General features: G+C 38.4%; 1 protein-coding gene across 1 annotated transcript; it reads right to left on the reverse strand.

Moving 5' to 3' along the window:
- Positions 1–1,668: 1,668 nt before the first annotated feature.
- On the reverse strand, positions 1,669–23,063 carry zmp:0000000760 (collagen alpha-1(IX) chain). Its single transcript, XM_061744882.1, has 27 exons — positions 22,870–23,063; positions 22,123–22,235; positions 20,869–20,992; positions 18,779–19,172; positions 18,607–18,684; positions 18,417–18,512; positions 17,477–17,530; positions 14,239–14,292; positions 14,091–14,144; positions 13,961–14,014; positions 13,775–13,828; positions 13,634–13,687; positions 12,957–13,010; positions 12,515–12,568; positions 12,359–12,403; positions 12,219–12,272; positions 11,311–11,364; positions 11,172–11,225; positions 10,963–11,034; positions 10,842–10,877; positions 7,414–7,458; positions 7,293–7,325; positions 6,394–6,540; positions 5,876–6,052; positions 5,075–5,165; positions 2,642–2,719; positions 1,669–2,331 (listed from the first exon to the last, which is right to left on the reverse strand). Exons 2-27 carry the CDS (start codon positions 22,199–22,201, stop codon positions 2,129–2,131), a joined length of 2,292 nt encoding a protein of 763 aa, XP_061600866.1. The 5' UTR covers positions 22,202–22,235; positions 22,870–23,063; the 3' UTR covers positions 1,669–2,128.
- Between the last annotated feature and the right edge of the window lie 564 nt (positions 23,064–23,627).

A 23,627-nucleotide genomic window follows, 5' to 3' on the forward strand; every position in this document is an offset into this window, starting at 1 on the left:
GTATTTTCAGTAGTTTGAGCGTACATAATGAAACGTACAGTTGGAATTCTCCGTGTCAGCAGTATTCTCACATTTTCTCCAATAAAACACTTGGATTAATCCAAGTGTTTTTCTAAGATTTTAGTATCTGGCAGGGATTCTGAAACTTTTAAATAACCGTCTGGATAGATGAGAACCTTCAAGCCTCTAATGACTTTAGATCCAGTGCCACCACTTTGAAGTTCAGCTGTACTGGGACGTTTTAATCCGCTCATATGCATCAAGCCTCACTTATCATGATCACTTCCTTGGTTTGCCACAGAGATAAATAATGAGCATGTCTGAAGCAAGTTACTGAGCCCATGAAGCAGATTCAGGAAAGTCGTAGATGAGTAACATTTTCCATGACAGAGGAAGCCACTTTGATGGAACAACACAGAGCAGCATGGCACATGTGATGCGGCACAGACAGGGTGGAGGATGATGATTTGTTTCTCAAGAAACACATGTGTTAGACGTGTTTCTCAATCAGATGAAAAAACAAAAACCCTCTCCTTCTCGACACATTAGCGTATGTCTCCAGAGTTGCAGGGATGCCTGGGCCTTTCCCAGTGTTTCATAAATCAGGGAAGTGCCCCAGACAGCTCATGACGCAGCTAATACAGACAAACAGGTGGAGGAGTCATACCCTTGGGTAATTTAAACTCTCATTTCCACTTGACCAGCAGGTTTGTCCGCTGAAAAGTCCAGACAGGCTGGGAACCAACCCCGCGTTACAGCAATGTTCAACTTTTCCCATGTCGGCAATTGTAAGTTTGTAAAATCATAATACTTATGGAAACAATGGAACCTGCTTTTCTTATAGCACACCGCCGGTGCACCCCTCGTTCAGGATTTTGATATTATACAGCCAGTAATAAAATCATATGCTTGAAAGCTACTTGCTGGGTGTATGCATCAATAAAGTTTACAGCACTCTGCATTAGCAACATTCCCTGACCGAACCAGCTCATTGCACATAAGAAAAGCATAAAATAAAACATTAAACACAAAGGTTTTCTAGGATTTTTTTTTTTTAGTCTTTTTTTAAACACTGAATGGATTTAATTCTGACAACGCCAGACAGACTATAAAGGAACTGGAAAATCAATCTTCTATCAAACCTGACAGCCAAATTCAAAAGGAGAAATTCAGTATCTCTAGTAAACTTTAACAGCTTCTTCCAGCAACGCTCCAATAATTTTGACGGAGTTCAGCGACATAATTTTTCGCATTATATACAGGAGTGTGTTGTTTTACGGCGACTGCTTTGCTACCATTGTAAAAGATGGAACTTGGTGATTGTATTCGCTGGAAGGTTCTTTTCCTCGTCGTCCTCAAACAACACACGCTGTTGCAGTGGCTTAAAAAGCTACATTACTTTACTTTCCAAATCCAATATTTGTGCTGTGTAATAGCCAGCTTATGATGAAGGAAAGGAACGTTGGCGTATTTTACTCTTAAGGCAGCTAAATTCACAAGCTTGCAGTTGAGAATTCATCTACAGGCTTCTAGCTCGGGATTTATGGCCAAAGAAATGCTGACACAGACAATATTTAGGTCAAGTTTCATCAATGAAAAAACACCAATTAATGCACCGAAGGCATTTATTTTGTGAAATTTTGTTCTTTCCCTTTTTTATGCTTACAACGACTTCTGTCAGAGTTTAAGATGAAGATCTCCAGGTTTGTTGACGTGACCGGTTAAAGTTTTCTGATGATAGACATGATACGCAGACTGTTTGGCTTACCAAATCATTTTTCAAAGTCTCTGCCTTTTTCCAAATTCTTCCCCAATGAGCACTTCCTCAGTGCTCTGCGTAATAATCACAGTCATGTCATGTTTTGTGTTTTTATTATAAAGAGCAGATCGTTAAACACAAATTAAGCTTGGGTAAACCAATTTAAATAAAACAATCAAATTATGGTCTTTTTGTACAAATGTCTGAAGTTCCCTCCGTCCTCCGAATCACAGCGCTGCAGTTCTCAAAGTTTATTTTGCATATTTACATGAAAATGTATTTGAACAAATGCATACTGACAAAAAAATATTTAATTGTTTTATCCCCTGTATTCAATTAATTGTCCACATGTTATCTTTTTTCTTCCGTCTAAGGGCGATTCCTCAGCCTCCGCGGTGCCTGCTGAGGTGTCCCGGTGGTGGAGTTTGTCTGAGCGCAGCCAGAGGTGAGGCAGACGCCCGGAGCTCCTCTGAGCCCGGCGTGGCCCCGGAGTCCCGGCCGGCCTACATGTCCCCTCTCGCCCGGCTTCCCGGGCTGCCCGTTGAAGGCTCTGCCGGGACCTCCACGCTCACCTGTGATCGAGGCAGAAACGTAGTTAAATCTCCTGGTTCAGCAGTCTGCTCAGTTCGCTGAGTAAGGCTGTTTTTAATAATCCCCAGAACAGAATTTCCAGAGAAAAAAATCATTCTTCTTTGGCAAATCACACAGTCTTCTTACTACAACAGTCCCCCTACTCCACACCCCTGCAGTTTTAAAGCCCTTACTCATCTAAATACAGTTTGGAGAGAACAAGTGATGTAAAAGCACAGATCTTGATATTGATTAAGGCCTCGTTTGCACGAAATGTTCAAAACAACATGACGATCAGAAACATGAAATTACCCTGTGGGCCCTGATCTCCAGTGAAGCCAGGGAGACCGTGCCCTGTGGCTCCTTTGTCACCTTGCTCTCCAGTGTCACCTGCAATCCACAAGTACACACACACACACACACACACACACACACACACACACACACACACACACACACACACACGCACACACACACAGACTTATTTTAGCAGATATGAGAGAGAGCTACTCTTGTTGAATAAAGACCATACGTTTCCCTGCAACCGTTTTTCTTTCTCATCATCGTTGCCTGGCATATGGACAATATTATGACTGAGATCAGGGTCAGTCCTTCAACTATAAACAAAAACAGCAAATGTACAGTACATGTTAACTTTCAAGGTTTACAGCCGTGGCTCTGGATTAAAAGCAGTCATGGGTCCGTTTGTTTTTTTTAGGGGTGTGATACTATTTTTAACACACGTTGAACTTACGTTCGACTCTGAAACACGTGATTTGAGTCTTTAAAATTCATAAAGGGGGATTCCTTTCTTTGCTACTGATGACTGTACTCACAAAGCTGAATATGAAACTTTGTTACTGGTCAACACAAAACTACACTAAATATAAAATGATGTACGAGGGAATAAGATGCATTCATTTCAATCAATAATCTTTCAGTGTGTTGTAATGAACGTTATAATACAGTTATTACTAGGGTTGCCACCTTTCAGAAATAGAAATAAGGGACGCCCTGATTTCAGCAGCGCTGGAGCCAAAAAAAAAGCCCCAAAACTTCTAAACTGAATAAAAATGTGTTTATTTTATATGAAAAAACAAAATGCTTTGATTTAAAGTTGAAAGTGCTTTAATAGCATTGAACTTGCATGACTGTATAGACAGCCAACCATACTAGCAACTGAAATAGCCTCCTATGCTACGTATGTCCACATCAGCCCAGATGTATAATATAGATACAGGTGAAGAATATGGTGTAAAAGTTAATTTATTTCAATAATTCAACTAGAATATGGTGTAAAAGTTAATTTATTTCAATAATTCAACTAGAATATGGTGTAAAAGTTAATTTATTTCAATAATTCAACTAGAATATGGTGTAAAAGTTAATTTATTTCAATAATTCAACTAGAATATGGTGTAAAAGTTCATTTGTTTCAATAATTCAACTAGAATATGGTGTAAAAGTTAATTTATTTCAATAATTCAACTAGAATATGGTGTAAAAGTTAATTTATTTCAATAATTCAACTAGAATATGGTGTAAAAGTTAACTTATTTCAATAATTCAACTAGAATATGGTGTAAAAGTTAATTTATTTCAATAATTCAACTAGAATATGGTGTAAAAGTTAATTTATTTCAATAATTCAACTAGAATATGGTGTAAAAGTTAATTTATTTCAATAATTCAACTAGAATATGGTGTAAAAGTTAATTTATTTCAATAATTCAACTAGAATATGGTGTAAAAGTTCATTTGTTTCAATAATTCAACTAGAATATGGTGTAAAAGTTAATTTATTTCAATAATTCAACTAGAATATGGTGTAAAAGTTAACTTATTTCAATAATTCAACTAGAATATGGTGTAAAAGTTAATTTATTTCAATAATTCAACTAGAATATGGTGTAAAAGTTAATTTATTTCAATAATTCAACTAGAATATGGTGTAAAAGTTAATTTATTTCAATAATTCAACTAGAATATGGTGTAAAAGTTAATTTATTTCAATAATTCAACTAGAATATGGTGTAAAAGTTAATGAAAATACGGTACAAATCGTGTCCCATATTAGTTCAATACGGGACGCAACATTTTTTTCTCAAATAAAGGACAATTCCGTATTTTACGGGACGGGTGGCAACCCTAGTTATTACAGACTGTCCAGGCTCCAGACAAATCAGATTTGCTCTTCAGATCCAATCTCTACAATGTGCCGTCCAATTGATCAGATCTGATTGGTCCGTCTGCATCAGCTGCCACAGTCCTGACATGGATTTGGGTTGACAGCTTGAACATACTTCTATAAAGTAGTGGAGCAGCAACAGGAAGCTTCAAAGTCAGCGATCAGCACGGATGCAGGAACACTTAGATGTTAGTTTGTCCATTTTTCCCTCTTCTCTTGTTATTTTAAACTCCAAACCTCAAGTTTTATAAATTGCGCCTGTTAAAAAAGTTCCTGCTCAAGCACATTGCTGTGACATTACCAGTGTCAGAAGGCCTCGCTTTTAGCAGCTGACAGATGAGCTCACTAGCTAGTTGGTCAATGTAGTGGAATTTGTGCATCTTAAAAACAGAGGTCAAAGTCAGCTCAACTAACTTTTGGTTCGTATCAAAGCCGTAACAGTCTCATCTTTCTAACTTGATAAGATTGATTATTGATGATGTGTTTGCGGGTTGTTTTCCAGAACCCCATGGGCCAAGACAAATGAAGTCAAGGTCCATAATTCACATTTTTCACACCTGATTCTCCTCGTCCTCCTGGCTCTCCGGCCTCTCCGTAGAATCCCGGTAGGCCCATTTCTCCATCATCACCGTCATTACCAGGTTCCCCCTGACAACATCATCAACAGGAAAATATATTATCACTCTTTTGTGCATTTTCATTGTAAATCTTGAAAGATTTGATTCTTTTCAGATATGTATGTGTATATATTTCCCCCTGGAGAAAAATGCACTGGAGTCCCTTCACCCCAGACAACCTCTTTACGAAAAGGAAAAGACTAAATAAACAAATACAGAGCATTTGGTTCTACTCTTCACTGGTTTTGGCAATAAATGCCACAACATCAAGCTTGCTGACCATAATCTAATGTAGTGGAATATTTTTATATAGTCATGGCTTCAAGAACATTTATCAGCGCGAGAGTCCAAGTGATTAGAAGTTGTGGAACATGAATCGATTTTACATTGTATAATAATGTGGAAAAGGCTTTCCAGTCCAAGGACAGCCAAGAACTGTTCAACACAGACCAAGTGTCTAGTCTGATACTCCTTATTTGTCCTCATGGAGACGTGGAAAATCATAATGTTTTCATTCCAAGCTTTTCTGCCAAATACTTCAGCTCTCTTAGTCCAGTCCAGACCCTTGCAATGTGTTTGCATTATGCTCTGCCAGCGAAAGCAAAATGAACAATGTATGCCCTCTGACAATGCTTTGCTGAGAGAGTTCTGCAGGAGGTGACGTGTAAAGAAAATCTCCCAAGGGTTCAGCCAAATACAGCTTCAAAAAAAAGAGAGAGAGAGAGAAACTGTTAAACTCACAGGAGGTCCTGGTTGTCCTTTCTGTCCAGGGGGACCAGGAGCCCCCATGGGAACGTCCCCGTAGAGAGGACAAACAGCAGCGCACGTCCTCTTCACCGAGTTGGCAAAGGTGGACATCTGCTCCAGCACCACTTTCCTGCAGACTTCGATCACGTGTTGGGCGGGTAGCGCTGGGCCCTGTGTAAGAAATCATTACCACATCCATCACTGGGGGCGGCCCAGCTGCGGGACAGCATGCCCTGTGGGACACGGCTGCATCTCCGAGGAAATGAAGGGAACGGAGCCAGCAGCATTTCCTGAAACTCACTGTGAGTTTATAGACACCGTTAATTGAAATGCTTGCTGACTCAGTACTAACAGCAAGCACGCATGTGCTCTTGACAGCAGCAATGCAAATGTGCAACTCATGCTATAATGAGAGCAAATGGTTATGCTCCTGCTCTTGGAATTATTCAGACAGATGAGGTTTGCAGTGAAACCAAGCACCAAAAGCACTGTAATGTTTGTGTTTTACTTACTGGTGGGCCTTGGGGCCCCTGAAAGCCGTCTGGTCCTCCTTCACCTCGTACCCCCTTGACTCCAAGTGGACCTGAACGACCAGGTGGGCCCGCAGGTCCACGCTTCCCCCGTCCTCCCTGAAGACCCTGCTCACCTCCATCTCCACCCTACATCAACACCAACAGGGCAGCGTGTCAGAACAGCCAGAATCCACAGGTATCCAATTGGAAATGTTATAATAACGCTTGAGATGTGTATTATGGCAAATTTATAAAACGCCAGCTGACAGAATCATATAGAGAGCAAGCGACATTATACTGGTGCAGATATAACATGCAAATAATTGATAAAAATGAGACGTACCATGGAAAAATGACACATGACAAACTGGGGAGTGTTTGTGTCAGTTTTAAAACAAAAGACCAAATCTGGCAGAGGGGACATTTGAGAAATGTGCAAGATTCATTTTGGTGCAGTTGGTGGGCGTTTCTGCTCTTATCGCATCTGCAGATGCTCTGAATATGTGAGGAATGTTATTTGATGGATTCAGATTGGATTTTTCCAACTATTAACTCTGAAAACACAATGGGATGGACGGAGGATTTTCCGACCAATATACAGGCAGAAATAAAATATTTGGAAATGCGCCACCTGTCTGACTGCTCATTTCAGTGACACGGCTCATAACAGGCGGTGTGTCTTGTCTCAGTATCTTTATATTAAATCAGAGGGTTGGGATGAAGGTCAGTACGCCGCTGTTTGTCTTCTCTCAGTGTGACTCAGGTCACGCCTTTCGGGTCAGTGAAGTTGACAGGATGTGTCTTTTGACTGGTGGTATGTTTTATAACTGTCACTTTTATGGTCAATATAAAATCATTTGTCGTCACTGAACCATTGGTGCTATTGGATCACAGCTCACCATTCCTTTTGGGCCCTTAACACCTTTTTCTCCCTGCAGAAGAGAAGCAAATCAACTGTGAGGAACAACAAGTGGGGAAGATGAGCAGAGATGGTGAGATATTTGATATGTGTGGCAGTACCTGTGCACCTTTGAGTCCTTTGATCCCTTGGATTCCTGTGTCACCCTGTACAAGCAAAATTACAAGTTAGTGGTGTTTACAAGCTTGCCAGTAAATGGTAGATGAGACTTTCACAGATGCGCTACGCGCTCCCTGGTGATCCAAAATCGTTTATCAAAAGGACAGGATTCTGTAATTCAGTTTTATTACACCAACAATGTTTGAACTTTGGGAAATAAAAACACTGTATGCTACCTGCTCAGCATCAAACAGCAGAGAGACACGGTTAATGGCTACTGGATGAACCCAGTGACAGATTTAGTAGCTACCGAGCCAGTACTTTCACCAAGAGACACAGACGACACTGGATTGCTAGGTATAGTAGCTGCTGGCTGTGTAAATTAGACAAGTGTTTGCAAACTATTTTTCTTATTGTAATATAAATTAAATCTTTTCTCACTCCCAGATCATCACATCTGCACCCCTGGCACCAACTTGAAACACACAGCGTGTCACTTTTCAACACAGAAGGTTGTCTACTTTATTTAAATAGAAGCTCCTCAGTTACTGAAGTAGATTAACCTGGAGCCGGATGCTCTCGGACAGAGGTGGACAGAGTACTCGACCCCAGTACTTGAGTAAGAGTACAAATACTACTGGTCAAAATTTACTCTGTTACAAGTAAAAGTAGCTCAGTCAAAATATTACTCGAGTAAGAGTAGAAAAGTACTTGCTTTTAAAGGTACTTAAGTATCCAAAAGTAAATGCTTTTAAATTTACTTTAAGTAAAAGTAAGAGTAAGAGTACATTTCTTATTTTCAACATCAGTAAATTACTATATTTTTTCTAAATTAATTTAAGGATCTTTTAACTCTTGTTTCTGAGAATTAACTCTTTGAAACCAGCTGCACTGATGTGCTGCTTTTAGAACCACAATGTTATATAAAACCTGCAGAAACACCAAAAACAAATCAAATGAATGGGATCATAAGAGGACAGCAGATGATGCAGAGTTTATTAACAATCATGAACTGAAACCAAATGAACCTGCACCATCCAACTAAGTCTGGACCCCCCTCAAAGACCACTGCTTTACAAAAAATTACATCTCTGCTTTCAATAACTCAGTGTTGAAGTCATTTAACTTTACAGGAAGGACATGTACCAGTACAATATAGCAATATAGAGCATAACAAACTGTCTCCCAATGTCTGTCTGAGAGCGTGCACTGTGATAGATCTCCTCCTTTGACAAAAACAGCTTGTGTCCAATAGGATTTTAGGGAAGAAGAAAAAAGAACAGACCTGAAAGTAACGAGTACTTTTCAGCCTTCCTAGAAATTTACTCGAGTAAAAGTAAAAATATTTGTCTTGGAAATGTATTCAAGTAAGAGTAATAAGTACCAAAGAAATCTAATACTCAAGTAAAGTACAAATCCTCTGGATATGTACTTAAGTACAGTACTCAAGTAAATTTACTCCGTTACTGTCCACCACTGCTCTCGGATGGGGAAGTTACTGATGCAGGGGCTTTTCAATGTCACATCCTCAACCTTTTACAGCATGGAAAAATTAGACTTCTAACATACGATCGTTGTTTTTTTTTTGGAGGGGAGGGGGTTATTTCAAGATTTAAACTTGGTGCTATAAGTACAAAAGTTGAACTGAGCTTGTTTATCATATTGCACCTCCATACAGTATAGTAGGCATGGGTTATGTAAGGCCCAAGGCCCAGACAAAACCAACAAGCAGTATCTCCGTCTGGTCATCTTCAAATTAGATAAAAATCTACTCTGTAACAGAGATGTCTGTCTCCATTTGGATTTTGAAGTCAGAAAGGTCTGCAACTTTGATGGCAGGACCACACTTGGGATTAATGTTCAGAAAGTTGTGATTTTAACCATGTTTTTTTTTTGTGATCAAATTTTTATTTCTTTTTTTCCTTTTTCTGAAAAAACAACATGGTGCAAAAAAAACACCAATACATAACAACAAAAAATTAATAGATAAATGTAATAACAAAAAAAACAAATACAGAACAAAAAAAAAAAAATAGTAATGCCCATATTATTAAGTATAACAATGCAAAATTAACACATAAATTAAGAGCAAAAATAAATAAATAATTAAATGAAAATAAAATCATAACCCCAGACATTACCCACCCACCCCCTGGATCCTAGCAGCTTTAAATCACATCAATGTGTTTATAATATAACTTTTAACATGGTATACTTAGTTTTCCTTTATCACACTAAGGACATAGAAATGATGTATAATGAATAGTTCACTATATCAAAATCTAAACACGACAGAAACTAAATAATTCCTTTAAGGAAAGGAAAGGATTTTAACCATGTTTTGTCAGTAGTATTGTATTGATTCAAAGGCAGCCAAAAGAGTACTGTTGTGTTGAATGATTACTGTATATCAGGGCAGTCTTCTAGCAACCACGATAACTACAATCTTGTTATTCATTTTAAAAGAAGAAATATGTGCTAAGAAATGTCTTCCAAGGTAATTTCAAGGAAGGATATTCATTATGAAGCAGTCAAAAACTCACAGTTTGTCAACAGAAATGGACTTAAAGTGTCAGAAATCTGAGGAATCCTCGATGGAATAAATGTTGCCCGTGTCCTCTGGGGATTTTTCAGCTGTTGAGATTTTGAGGCTTTTTAGCCAATAATTTGGCTCGTTGTTTTAATTGGTTTCTATAATGATAACACTTAAGTAAAATGATTTAGAGAAGAGTGCATTTCTTTAAACCCCTACATTTGTCATGTCTGACTTTAATATGGCCTTTCCTACTTTCCATACAGATGCTAACGCTGTAGGTTTTGATATTAATACATTTAACTACACAGAAATCTTAACACACTGACATGTCACTCAGCGCCAGGTCTGTGCTCCAAATGTGGGCTCCGTCTTAACACATTTGTTCAATCCTTAGAACGTCATGGAAACACAAACAGCTGAAAAATGGTTTCAGTAGAAATCCTTGATTTTTTCTTTTCTTTTTTTTTCTTTCATTGGCTTCTGTAAACATCGAGTAACAAGTCCTGAGGGGACGTTTGGCTCTCCTTGTTACGTTTTGGAAAGATGGCGAGAATAAATAGGTCAGCGTTCCTATTTGTTTTACTTCTTCATTATGACCCTGTTGGGTGACAATAAGGTGATAAAACCGCACCAACCTGCACGCTCCATTTGTGGGCAGCGTTCTAAGGAAGGGTTGCAGGAACGTTTGCTGAAATCCTAAAAACTGGAAGGTTTCATTCCAAACCAGGAAAAAGTCTTGGTTTGGAACGAGAGTGCATCTGCAAGTCTTGCAAATTCTGTCTGGCTTAATGACCCGGCAAATAATGCCTGAACAGCCATGGTAATTGTGCCATTAAACAGCCATTTTGCCTTCATTTTATATCTCTGAAGGGAAAAGGATGAAGGATGTATTACCTTGGGTCCTGGTTTTCCAGGCACACCCATGTGACCCTGTAAAGAGATGATATGCTTTAATAGTGAAAGGAAAATGGACTAGTTTTCGGAGGAGTTAAGAAAATTTATCTCAAGTTCTTACAGTACGTCCAGGTGGGCCAATAAATCCAGGTCTTCCTGGCTTCCCTGCCGATCCTTTGTAACCTCTCAGGCCCTTGAGAACAAAACATTTATTAACCAACCTTAAGTGACTGCTTTCTTCCGTGTTGTTTACCTATGATACGGTAAACTACTTTATGAACACAATCTATCATGTCTTTGGTGATTGAAATGACTGAAAATATGACTAACTGTTCTGCCTTGGGGTCCCATTTCTCCTGCTGGCCCCTGGGTGCCTTTTTCTCCCTGTTAAAGACATAAGTCACAACAAAATAAATCTGCTAAAACAACTTAATTTTACATTCATTAACAATATCTAAGGTTATCATACGTTTTCTCCACTAAGTCCAGGATTTCCACTTAGGCCTTGGGGTCCTTGATAGGCCTGTAAGAAAAGAAGATATATATGTAGAATAATGGCAGAAGAGCAGTTTTTCCTGATTTCGTCATAGTTACATTATGCTCTACTAGGGCTGTTCGATTTTGCCCAAAAATAAAATCTCGATTTTTTTCTCTCAAAATCCGATTTTCGATTACGATTATTTTGTGAATTGACAAAAGGCAAAGAAATTATTTCAAATATGCTGTTTTTTTATTGAACATTTGCCCCATTTGGGCTTTAAGTGCAAACTTTGCTCTTATTAAACTAAAAATGAATGAATAAAGTGCACAACTCTGTAAAATAAGTTGAAAAAAAGTTTTAAAAAATATAATAAAATATAAAGTTTTATCTCTGAAAAAAAAAATCAGCAAATCAGCACTTGCAAACATACAGTAAGTTATATTTCCAATTAAATAAAACAAGACATTTTCTAATTAAACTAAAGTGGGTCTTTGCATGCTAAATAATAATGCAACCCATGAAGGAGGTAGAGGTGTGTAATGTCAGTCATTACATTTGCTATTCACATTTGCAAGTTTTTTGCAAGGAACACGAGCCGGTCTACGCGGTGGCATGTTACAACGCCCCCTCCTACACTAAAGAGCCTCTCCCATGGGGCACTTGTCGCAGGTATTGAGAGGTATTTCCATCAATCATTAATATGGTATCAATCATTAATATGTGTGCAGACAAGGTTAAAAAAATTTTTTTTTTTAAATAAAAAAAAAATAATTTTTTTTTTTTTTGAAAAATCGATTTTACGATTTTCACGTTTTAACATCGTTCTAATTACATAATCGCGATTACGATTTAAAATCGATTAATCGAACAGCCCCATTATGCTCTGAATATAATACCTCTATTCCTGGATCCCCGTCTCTGCCAGGTAAACCCGGATCTCCAATAATACCCTGTAGAGGTGACGTTTTTACCATAAAATGACAATTTTTTTTATAAAATGCACTTTCACTTTTGAGGTGTGTCTGTAATGAATTACTTTCGGTCCGATGGGGCCGGCTCTTCCCACAGGTCCTTGGATTCCCTGGTTTCCACAAGTTCAGACCAATGATTAACACTCTTATATATTCCATATGCTTTTGCAAATCAAATGAAACACGTGCTCACGCTATGGAGATTGATGTGTTACACTTACAGGCCCGCCCTTCTCTCCGGCAGTCCCACGCTCCCCGGGATCCCCGACAATACCCTGTTGAGCAATCACATGAAGCAGACCAGATCAAGATTCTGCGTCATGGAGCACTCAACATGCAACAAGGGTGAACCAGACAGGCTTTTTTTAAATATACGGCAGAGTGGATTAACTCTGTGGTCCAAGCTCTTCTCTTGCTGACTCACCAGCTTATGTTGATACAGTTCAGGCGTTCACATCTCAGTCAAAATGCAGCCACATGGACTAATGTTGTTTATGGAGACGGCGCAGAGGCCAAAAACTTACTTCAATTCTGCTGTTTGACCACATCAGAAATTACTTACTGGTTCTTTGCAGTCACATGACAGGGTTTTAAGGAAAGTGGACAATGTATTAAGAGTATCCTATTACGGATTTTGGAAAGGGGAATCCCACGAAAACCCACCTGCTTTCCTCCGGGGCCCAGCCGCCCTGCTGCACCAGAAGCCCCTTTCTGGCCCTAAAAATAAAACATAATTGGTTTAGATCAGGGGTCGGCAACCCAAAATGTTGAAAGAGCCGTATTGGACAAAAAAACAGAAAAAAGAAATATATATGGAGCCGCAAAAAGTTAAAAGTCTTGTATAAGCCTTAGAATGAAGGCAACACATGCTTCATGTATCTATATTAGTTATAACTGGAGGTAGATTTATTTTTCATTATGCAAGTCGAAATGTTGAAAAAAAAGTCTAAATTTCGAGAAAAAAAGTCGAAATGTCGAGATTAATGTTGAAGTACAATTTCGAGAAAAAAGTCAAAATGTCGAGAAAAAAGTCAAAATGTCGAAGAAATAGTAAAAATTTCGTGAAAAAAGTCGAAATGTCGAGATTAAAAAAGGAAAAGGGAAGAAAAAAAGAGAAAAAAAAGAAAAAAGAAAAAAAAGAGAAGAAAAAAGGAAAGAAAAAAGAGAAAAAAAAGGAAAAAAAGGTCAAACATTTTTGAAAAAGCTCCAGGAGCCACTAGGGTGGCGCTAAAGAGCCGCATGCGGCTCAAGAGCCGCAGGTTGCTGACCCCCGGTTTAGATGATGCAAAATTGGGGAGAAAAAAAGAAGAAAGAACTTGGAAAGAATGAAACACAAATACCTTAACCCCTTGAAACCCAGGAATCCCTTCATATCCTTTGAGGCCCTTTGTGCCCTTAAAGGAAACCAGATTGTTAGTAATACAACAATTACAAGATTGCTTGCAAAAGGGCTCACCACTGTGTCTGAAAGGTTAACCTACTATTTGGCCTGGCCTCCCAGTCTCTCCAATGCCTCCAGGAGGTCCTCGAACTCCCTTTAAATGCAGACAAAAGGTCACGATTAAAGTTATCTATTAAGTTACAACCACCGCCACAAACTTCATTAAGCTGTTGCCATGTAAACAGATGCAATTAAAGTCTGAATCGAAGCCATCAGTGGAGTTTACCTTGAAGCCTGCTGCCCCGTTTAACCCTTTCAGCCCTTTAGGACCTCTGTCTCCCTGAAAACACATCTGATTGTTACACATTTGTCACATATCAGCTGAAAGAAAATCTTAGATCTAAGCAGTACGTTACCACTTGGCCCCAGGGTCCTCTCATCCCTTTCTCGCCTTTGATTCCCTCTTCACCCTGAGGACATTCATGTGAGCTTCCATTAACTTAGTTTGAAAGTGAGCCAGACCGAAATGTAACTCACATGGGAGCATAGAAAAATAAAGCTCACCTTTGGGCCTGCCTCCCCAAGGTTGCCATAGTCTCCTGTATTTCCACGGACTCCCTGCAAGAAGTGAACAACATGATTTTCTGAGGTGACGTCATTTGTTTTTGGATCAACCGTACCAACAGATTGTATGTAATCTGCTAATGACTTCTGCTATGGGAAGTTAAGAGCCTCGGGAGATTAAGGTTTGGATGCATCAGACAGAGGAAATGTTTAGGCTTGACTGCATGTCTTAATAAAATGCCAAAAAAATATCTAAAAAATAAAGAAAGGAGAAAAGACATATAGTTTAGGAAGTGAAGGACTGTGAAAATGACAAACGTAAGGAGTGTCTTAGGAATCATTTGAAGGAATAAGCCAATAAACTAATCCAAATGACTTATTAGGAATATTCTTTTTGCCATGAGTTAAATAGCAGCTACTCTCATTCTGTCTCATAGGATCAAAGTATTCATCTATTCATTGATACTTAGATGGATAGCTCTTTTTCATGGATATTGTTTATTGCCTTTGGTGATGGCATTTGACGTTACAGAATTGGGAAAGAAAAAAAAAAGTAAAATAATAATAAATCTGGGTCCATCTACACTGTAGTGTAGAGCAGTGGTTCTCAACTGGTGGGTCGGGACAGAAAATTGGGTCATGGACCCATTTTCAGTGCTTCAGTGCTTCAGCTAAAGGTAAAGCTACATATTTTTTAGACTTTTCAGAAATACTGCTCAGTCGTTGCATCTCTTCTTGTTTTTTGCAGGAAAACACCAACTCAGCCTGCTAAACATGTCCATTACGTAAATCTCGTATTTTTTCAGCTTCATATTTAAGGATTGATAAAGTGGCTAAAGTAATTTTACAAGCACAGTGCTTGTTATACATAATATGAGCGGTTACTCAGCTAAAGCTATATATTTTAGCATCTATCGTGAACTACTTTTCAGTTGTAGCATGTTTTTATTTCACGTTCGCACATGAAAGTTCTGCTAATTCTCTACAACCTGAGGTTTAAATTGCATCATATCTTTATTAAATACATTTGAGAAGTTGAGAAGTTTCCTTGATTTGGGTCACGACTTTTCATCAATGGGTGATTGTCGGTCCTGGAGCCATTTTAAAAAATCTGACTGTTGGTTAAAAAAAAAAAAAGAATAAATAAGTAAAACAAAAATGAAACATATCCTTTTCTTTAATCAGAACATCAGCCAGAGGATGTAAACTACAAATCCTGATTACAACAACAGCCTCTTCTACTCAGAAGTGCAGTACTTTGATATATTTTAACAATGCAGCAGCTGGGAAACCTGCTGGGGTTGTTAACTATGGGCGGATGCTCTCTGTTACACTCAAAAATGTCATTTTGGACTAGTTTTGTTGGGATGCACAAATCTTTGCCTTAAACGATGAAACCTTCCCTTCAATAAAATCCAAGTCAAGGTTTCTAACTCTGCTCTAACAACTATCTTGTTGTTCTCACTTGAACATGTGTCGAACCGGGTGCAGGCATCCAACCCAAATTCAGCATTTGCTTTTCAAAGAATAAACTATTTTTCAGTTCCATCAATAGCTTTGTTTTCGGGTGAAATATATTTCTTTATAAAAGATTTAAATGCATCTTTTCAATGTTTCATCTAGGAACCAAACGCCTTTGAGAAACAAGGTTACGCCAGTCACATCAGTGGAAATATACACGAGCCGAGTGAAGGAATTATTAGTCATAAATACAACAACATGAGTCAGTATTATTTGTACAGATGTTGACTTCCTTAGTAGTCGACGGAAAAGTGTTTTCCATGTGGCTACATTACCCTGAGTCAACAAACACATTAAACAAGGCCAAGATGCCTTTATTTTGTCCGTTTATTTAATCATCTCACCTAACAGTGTGTTTTGAGCGGAGTCAGTTGGACAGAGGTTAACCTCAGAGATGGCCGACAGTGCGGCTGGAGGCACGACCGTGAACTTTACAACTTCTCTGAGGCAGGACAGCTCAGACAGCCCAAGGACCACCCACCACCTGAGATGGGCAGTCCGTAGAAACGGTGCCAGGAAATGCCCTCCTTGGAAGCCAGCAGGGAAGGAGATAAACACGTTGGGGCTCTTTGATTCACAAGCTGGGCGGGAGGTCAAAACTCTAACCAGTTACACAAGACAGATGTTTGCTCCCAGATGAGCTACAGCTGCAACTGAAGACATGAACATGTAGCATGTAGAGCTCTGGAAATGTGCTCAGGTTGGTCTACAGACCTACATGTGTTCCCTCAGACAGCGCTGGGGATTTCTCCGAGAGCAGAGGGCACGCTACATGCATACATGTGTGTATATGAATGTATATATATACATAATCCTCCTTTAAACACATGTTCTCCTGGCTGTTCATCAACACTCATTCCTTTGCCAACATCAGTGATTTCTTAGCGTCAGAGAGATTAAAAGGTCATAAATTTAAAGTGGAAATAATCCCATTTGTGGGTCTCTGTAGGATATAAATGAGAAAGTATTTGTTCATCCACTGATGTATACGCAGCTGCCTCCTTTTAGTAAAATGCTCTTCCAAAAATTCACAGTTTTTTCCCTGTTTTTGTCAATGAGGCCGTCCTGATGTAAATAGTCTCTTATGTATAGAAATGTAAACATTCTGAGATAAATGGCTAATTTCACAGAAGGTTAAGCAGTTTAATGTCACTTATTATTAGATAGCTGGCGAGAAATCTGTTGCTCAACTGCCTGATTTTCCTGTGTGTGTGGGATTCATTAAATCTGGCTCAGTTTCTCCCATATGGAAAAGAAAAACCATCAGAGTTCCTATGAACCTCGGCCAGTTTGAGTTAAATCCTATGTTTTAAATCAACGCGGCCTGTTTTGGAATAGATGTGACTAATGCAGTGTTAGAAAAAAAGCTATTTATTATAACGTCCTTGTTATCCTTCTACCAGCTTGGATTATTTCCAATTCTTTTGCATAGGGGAGTTTTCAAACTATAAAAAGAGCCCAATGTTTATTATTTTGGAGTGTTTCTGCTTTCAGATCTGTTTCCATGCTGCTGTGTCTCACGTTTCCACAGCTTCACTGCTATCCCACAAATGCAAGTCTTATAAAGTCTTACAATCTTATAATGCCACTCGCTTACTAGTCAGATTAGCTATTTAAGCTCCAGAAAGAGGAAGTATATGCTGCTTGTGTGGAGAATGCATCAAGTAAACACTTGGAAATAACTGAGAAGTGTAGTAAACAGTTACAGTTCATTTACCCAGTTGCCTTGTTTTCCTAGGTCTCCAGCTTTTCCAGGAAGACCCTCGTGCCCCTGTAGAGGAACAAACCTTTGTCAACACAGGTTTAACTTTTATTAATGTTCATCAAGCTCTCTGCATGGCTGCAATCAAAAATTAGAACAGCAATAATAATGTTCAAAGCAAGAAATAATACACTGCCTGAAAACATTCAAAAAATGTTTCAAGCTAAAGAAGGACAATATAGTCTAAGAGGAAAATTACATTTTAAACAACCATGTGTACGCACTACTCTTAAAACCATGTGCATATCAGTTTGTGGGGTAACTTTGTGGAATGGTCTTGATGATAAAATCAAACATAGCACTAACGCTATACAGTTTAAAAACACATACAAGAAAGCAAGTATAAAAATGGGGACCTCTAAAGAAAGTCATTTACTTTACATATGTATTTCTTTGATTATTATTTTGTTCATTGTGGATGGATTATATATGATACAAATATAACTGCCAGCATTCAAGGCTGTTCGTGGATCATTGTAGAGGTGACTGGGAGATTGGACTCTTGAATTTAGGATATTGTAGGAGACCGGTTCAATTATGATTATAATTACTGATATTGCTTATTGGTTGTTTGTGTTGTACTTATTTATTTTTTGTTATTTTGTGTTTTTCCTTTCTTTTCTTTTCTTCTCTCTCTTTTCTTTTAATTTTATTTAATTTTTATAGGTTATATATGATATGATATTGTGAGGAAGGGACAGGACTAAATAAGCGTTCTGCTTCCTCCTGTTCCCTCTCCAACACATTGTTTTGCTGTGTGATTTATTTTTGAATGAGACTGTTAAACTGTTTTGCTTTTTTAAATATTTTGATGCTTTTAATTTGATTGGGTTTTGTTGTGTTCGAGACAAAGCCAATAAAATTAAAAAAAAAATAAAATAAAATAAAAAATCACCTTTGGCCCTGGAGAGCCCTGAACTCCAGGTTGCCCGTGCATACATTTGCAGGATGCTCTTCCCGCCATCAGGCCGATCTCGGCATGGCCTCCACACTGCAATCAACAGACAGGTGACAGAAAGATATAAAAACTTTACATCCATCGCTGAAACGTGGATTTCAACGATATCGGAACCTAGATGACTCACAACATTAGAGAGCTCACAGCAGCCCTCTGAATAAGCCTGCTCCGGGTCACATGACACTTCCATCTGCTGAAGGTCAACCTGAACAGAGACAGGAGATAATCCGAGAAATTAAAGTTGTTTAAAAAGTCAGAGGAAACCTAATATTTTACTTAAATTCAAGCTTTCAACGTACAGACGCTGATCGGTCTCCCACGGCCCGCTTGACGATGGAGGTGTATCCTCGGCGAATGATCTGCCTCGGCTCATCGATGGACTCCACCCTGACCTCTTGGCAGTCTATCAGCAGCCGCACCTGCTTGCCCTTCACGCTCAGCGCCAGCTTGTGCCACTGTCCGTCAAACAGTTTTTCCACTCCGTGGAAGGACCTCAGCATGTGGCTCCCGTGGGGGCTGGTGTAGAAAAAGTCTAAGGAGCGCGCGTCACCCTGGAAACGCAGGCCGACCTGCTCCCGTCCGTCGGGGTCACTGACCTGCCACAGGTTCCAGGACGACCGGGCCGTGTCTTTGGTCACTTTGAATGTTGCAATGACAGAGTATTCGGAGGGAAGTCCGTCTGGATATACATCACTGTGGTAAAAGAAAGAAGTTTAACAGATTTATTAAGGGCCGTTGTGGGAACGTGGAGATTTTACTCTTAAAAAATAAGATTATTTTTAAAGAGAATCTTTTATGTTTCACATAACTCCTAGAAAAGCATGCAACTTGCATTTCAGTCTCAAAAGCCCAATTCAATTTTGTAAAAATTGAAAAGGAAATGTCCTATTAATTACCTGTCAATAACAGTAAAAAAAATAGATAAAGGATAAGACAAAGAACCTACAATGACTGGCATGGTGAGAGGTTTTGTCACAGGTGTAATCTTAGATAAATTGCATCAGGCTTCAAATGAGATGTCTGCAAACAAAGTTTTGTCTGTGATTAAGTACATGCAACAGATTTCCAGAAATCTTTCCAAAAGGCTTGTTTGAAATATTGTAAACAAACGATGAATCTTTGCTGCCACCATTATGGGGTAATTATAAATTGCCTTAAAGAGACAGAAGCCAGATCAAAACATTATTGACAAAGGGGGTAATGCAGTGAAAAATATTGTTTTATGTTAAAGTATTCAAACACATTTGGGAAGACATTTAGAAACCTGTTCTTGATAACCACACGGGCTCTTTGGTTTCTAAGGTAACTGCAGTGATATGAAGTTCACTGTAAGTTCTGTGTGCTCGCTGTGGAGTGGAGATGAAGATGCAACACAGGTTTTTTTTACCCTTTTATTAAGCTGCCCTTTAAAGAGTTCCTTCATAGCAGTCTTGAAAAGTGAACTGGTCTGTTTCACCTTTGACTGCAGCTATAAAGGTGCGGGTGTATGTTTGATGACATTGTACGTAGGGTTGCCACCCGTCCCTTGAAATACGGAATTGTTACGTAAATGGGAATTCAAAGTTGCGTTCTGTATTGAACCAATACGGACATATATTATGCTCTTATTTATTGATGTCATAATATACAGATGAAGGTCGGAATCTTTAATATATTGCAAAACTTAATTGATTATAATATTCAACTAAAGGTGAAACAAATATATTATTTCCCACTACATTCAAAGTGAGATATTTCAAGCCTTTATTTGTTATAATTTTGGTGAATATGGCTCACAGTTTATGAAAACCCCAAATAAAAAAATATAAAAAATGTTGAATATTTTATGAAATCAATAAACAATTCAATCATCAAAATTATAACAAATAAAGGTTTAACATATCTTGCTTTGCATGTAATGAGACTATGTAATGTATTAGTTTCACCTTTTAATTTGAATTATTGAAATAAATTAACTTTTACACTATATTCTAATTTTCCGACCTTCACCTGTAGCTTTATTCTACATCTGGGCTGATGTGGACATACACAGCATAGGAGGCTATTTCAGTTGCTAGTATGGTTGGCTGTCTGTCGTGCAAGTTCAATGCTATTAAAGCACTTTAAATCAAAGCATTTCGTTTTTTCATATAAAATAAATACATTTCTATTCAGTTTAGAAGTTTTGGGGATGTCCCTTTTTTCTATTTCTGAAAGGTGGCAACCCTAATGGTACCCAAACATGACAGTGGTGGATTACATCTTTGCATTGGGGCAGCCAGGTGAAATCAAACCACTGAATAGTAGGCTTTCTTTTCTCTTTTCCTCCTTTTTTGATGTGTAGTGAGCTAAGAGGCTGTTCATTTTTCCACTTCACTGGGACTGGTTCGGTACCGGTGTGGGACTGTACCTTATGGCCTTCTGTAGATGGATGGAGGGGTTGACCCGGTACGCCAGGGCCTCGGGTTGAGATCCTTTCACTCGCCTCACCCCTCTTGACTCAGGAACACGAAACTCCTCCAGAAGATCAAAACCTCGCAGCACAAAAATGGAGCTTAGTTTGTCATCACACACGTCCTTCTTGAACCAGACTTCTGAATCATATCTCAACACTATATCGCTTTTTTAAACTTTTTCTTCACCGCTTTTAATAATTTCATCTCTTCACAGGTACGATGAGGTAATCTGTTAAACCCATTAGCGTGACGGGGGTGTTTATTTTTCTCTAACAGGTGCCTCTGAATTCTGAACACTGAGTGCTTTATACTTACTGCTGTTTGAAAAAGGAAAGCACGATTGCTGTGTTTCAAGAGTGGCTCAAATGCATGCATGAAAGAGGGTTAAAGATTCTGAATACAAGTATTACAACCTAAGCTATCTTCGTTTCTTTTCTTTCACTTGTTATTATTATTTCTAGCATCAAGTAATTTTCAATGCATTGCAATGTAGTAATAAGATTCAAGATTTTTTTATTGTCATTGTTCATGTCTCATAACAACGAAATTATTCACCGTAGGTGCTGGTCCTTGTATAAAGTGCAAGATAAGTAAAGAAAAATAAACAAATAAATAAATAAATATAAAGTGCAAGATAAGTTAACAAAAAAAAAAGGATTTAATGCCCAGAAGATTTCCGTGGTGGTCAGATTCGTGTTAAGGAAGGTGATGGCTTTGGGGAACCATTGTTTTTGTTTTCGTTTTGTTTTTATTTGTATGTTTTTTTAGGGGGAGGAGGGGTCAATTCACGGTGACAGGGACCCTCAGGTGCAGAACTTTGATTAGATTAATGATTAGAAAGATTCATGTTCAGGGATATCAGAGGGACATCACAACACCAACCGGCATAAGGGGAAGGAAAATGAAAAACTGTCAACGGCAGTGATAGATGAACTGAGAAACACTGACATCTGCTGGTCAATATGGAGCATTGCAGTCTTAAATCTGGAAAAACCTTGACTCGAGCAGATAATATATGGGAGATCAAGGCAACTATTCTTGATGCAAGATGGGTTTATTCAACAGCAGAATGCTTCATTAGGCTTAGAAATCTCTTTAAATGTAGTTTTGTGGCTAGAATAGCAGCATTTTGTCGTGATGTAATGGTAATTTTGTGCACTAGAAATAAAGGGTAATTCATAACTAAATACTATGAAATGTAAACTTACTTGGTAACCTCTGACACTGAGCCAATCCCAAGATGGAAAGGACTGCTGCAAACACCAGCACATCTTTGAAGGCTGACATTTTTGTTGTTTTTGATGTCAGGGGCTACGCATGCCTATGATATAACAGTTAAACATCAGTTATGCAAACAGAAACAAGACCTACAATATTATATGGTTAAACTGCCATATACAGTACAGACCAAAAGTTTGGAAACACCTTCTCATTTAAACAAATGGGGAAATGTGTCCATATTTTTGGTCTGTATAAGAAAACAGTCATTTATTTTATTTTTATTTTATTTTATTTGTTTGCACTTACAAACATACAAGCATCGAGAAAAAAAAAAGCAGTAATAAAACAAAGTTAAAATGTGCAGGAAAGATCATGAAGCCCAACGGGCTTATAAGCGACCCTCCCCTCTTAAACCATTCACCATTCACATTTGTATACACACAAGTATTGAGTGGATAGATAAAAGAGTAGTTGGAAGAAGGAAGAATAAAAATAAAATGTACACAAGAAAAGTATATAAGTATATATTTTGAGTTGTTTAAAAATATCAAGTATTCTATATATGATTGTAAAATCAAAAGCTGCTCTTCCTAGGAAAATTGTATACTCAACAAATCAACGTATACCAGCTATAGCTTATGATATTACATTTATTTTCCTCCCTACTAAACAAAAACTGTTTTTTTTTTTGTTTTTTAATTTATTTTAACAAATAAAATAAAAAGGTTACTCACATATTCCTGAAAAGCCCCAGGGCTCCTGCTCATGGATCTTCTCCAGCTCCTGCTCTGAGGCGATATCCCGCTTCAAAGTAGCATCCCAGGGTCAGTGCTGGAGCTGAACAGGAGGACCATTCACACTAAAGGTCTGGGTCTCACAGGAGCCTGACCCCTGAGCTCCACTCCACCTGTGGTCCCGGAGGGGATCCCTGTCCTCTCATAGGCCAGTCAGACCCACGTCCAGGACAGTGTCCCTCAGTTCTCCAAACTGAGTCAACACAGTGAGGACAGACAGGTGAACAGAATGCTGCTTTGAGCTACTGTTGAAGAATAAGAGTTAAAAACCCCAATCCCAATGATTTCCTTGGGCTGCTGCCCTATCAGCCTCAATCTGGATAAACTGGAGTTAATGTGTGGATGAATGGGTGAATGGATGGATGGATGGATGGATGGATGGATGGATGGATGGATGGATGGATCTACACCTTTGTTTTGCAGTGATAATATAAATTTAAAGAGAAAAAAATAGCTATGTATGAAATAGTCTAAATATATAATATATGCTTATGGAGACAGACAATTTATTTTCTTGTTTTTCTTTTCTTGTGATATTAATTAAGTAATTGTGCAGACCATCTGTTATTATTGTTCAGTTTTCTTTTGAGGGAGGGGCAGGTATAATAAGATTTTCTTCTTCCTGCTCCTTTCTGGTTCTGGAATATGTTTTTGATTGTGTTGTCATTTTACTTGCTTGCTTTTTTTCTTTGCATATT

Source organism: Cololabis saira, chromosome 17, assembly GCF_033807715.1.
Source record: "Cololabis saira isolate AMF1-May2022 chromosome 17, fColSai1.1, whole genome shotgun sequence".
In the NCBI taxonomy this organism is placed as follows: domain Eukaryota; kingdom Metazoa; phylum Chordata; class Actinopteri; order Beloniformes; family Belonidae; genus Cololabis; species Cololabis saira.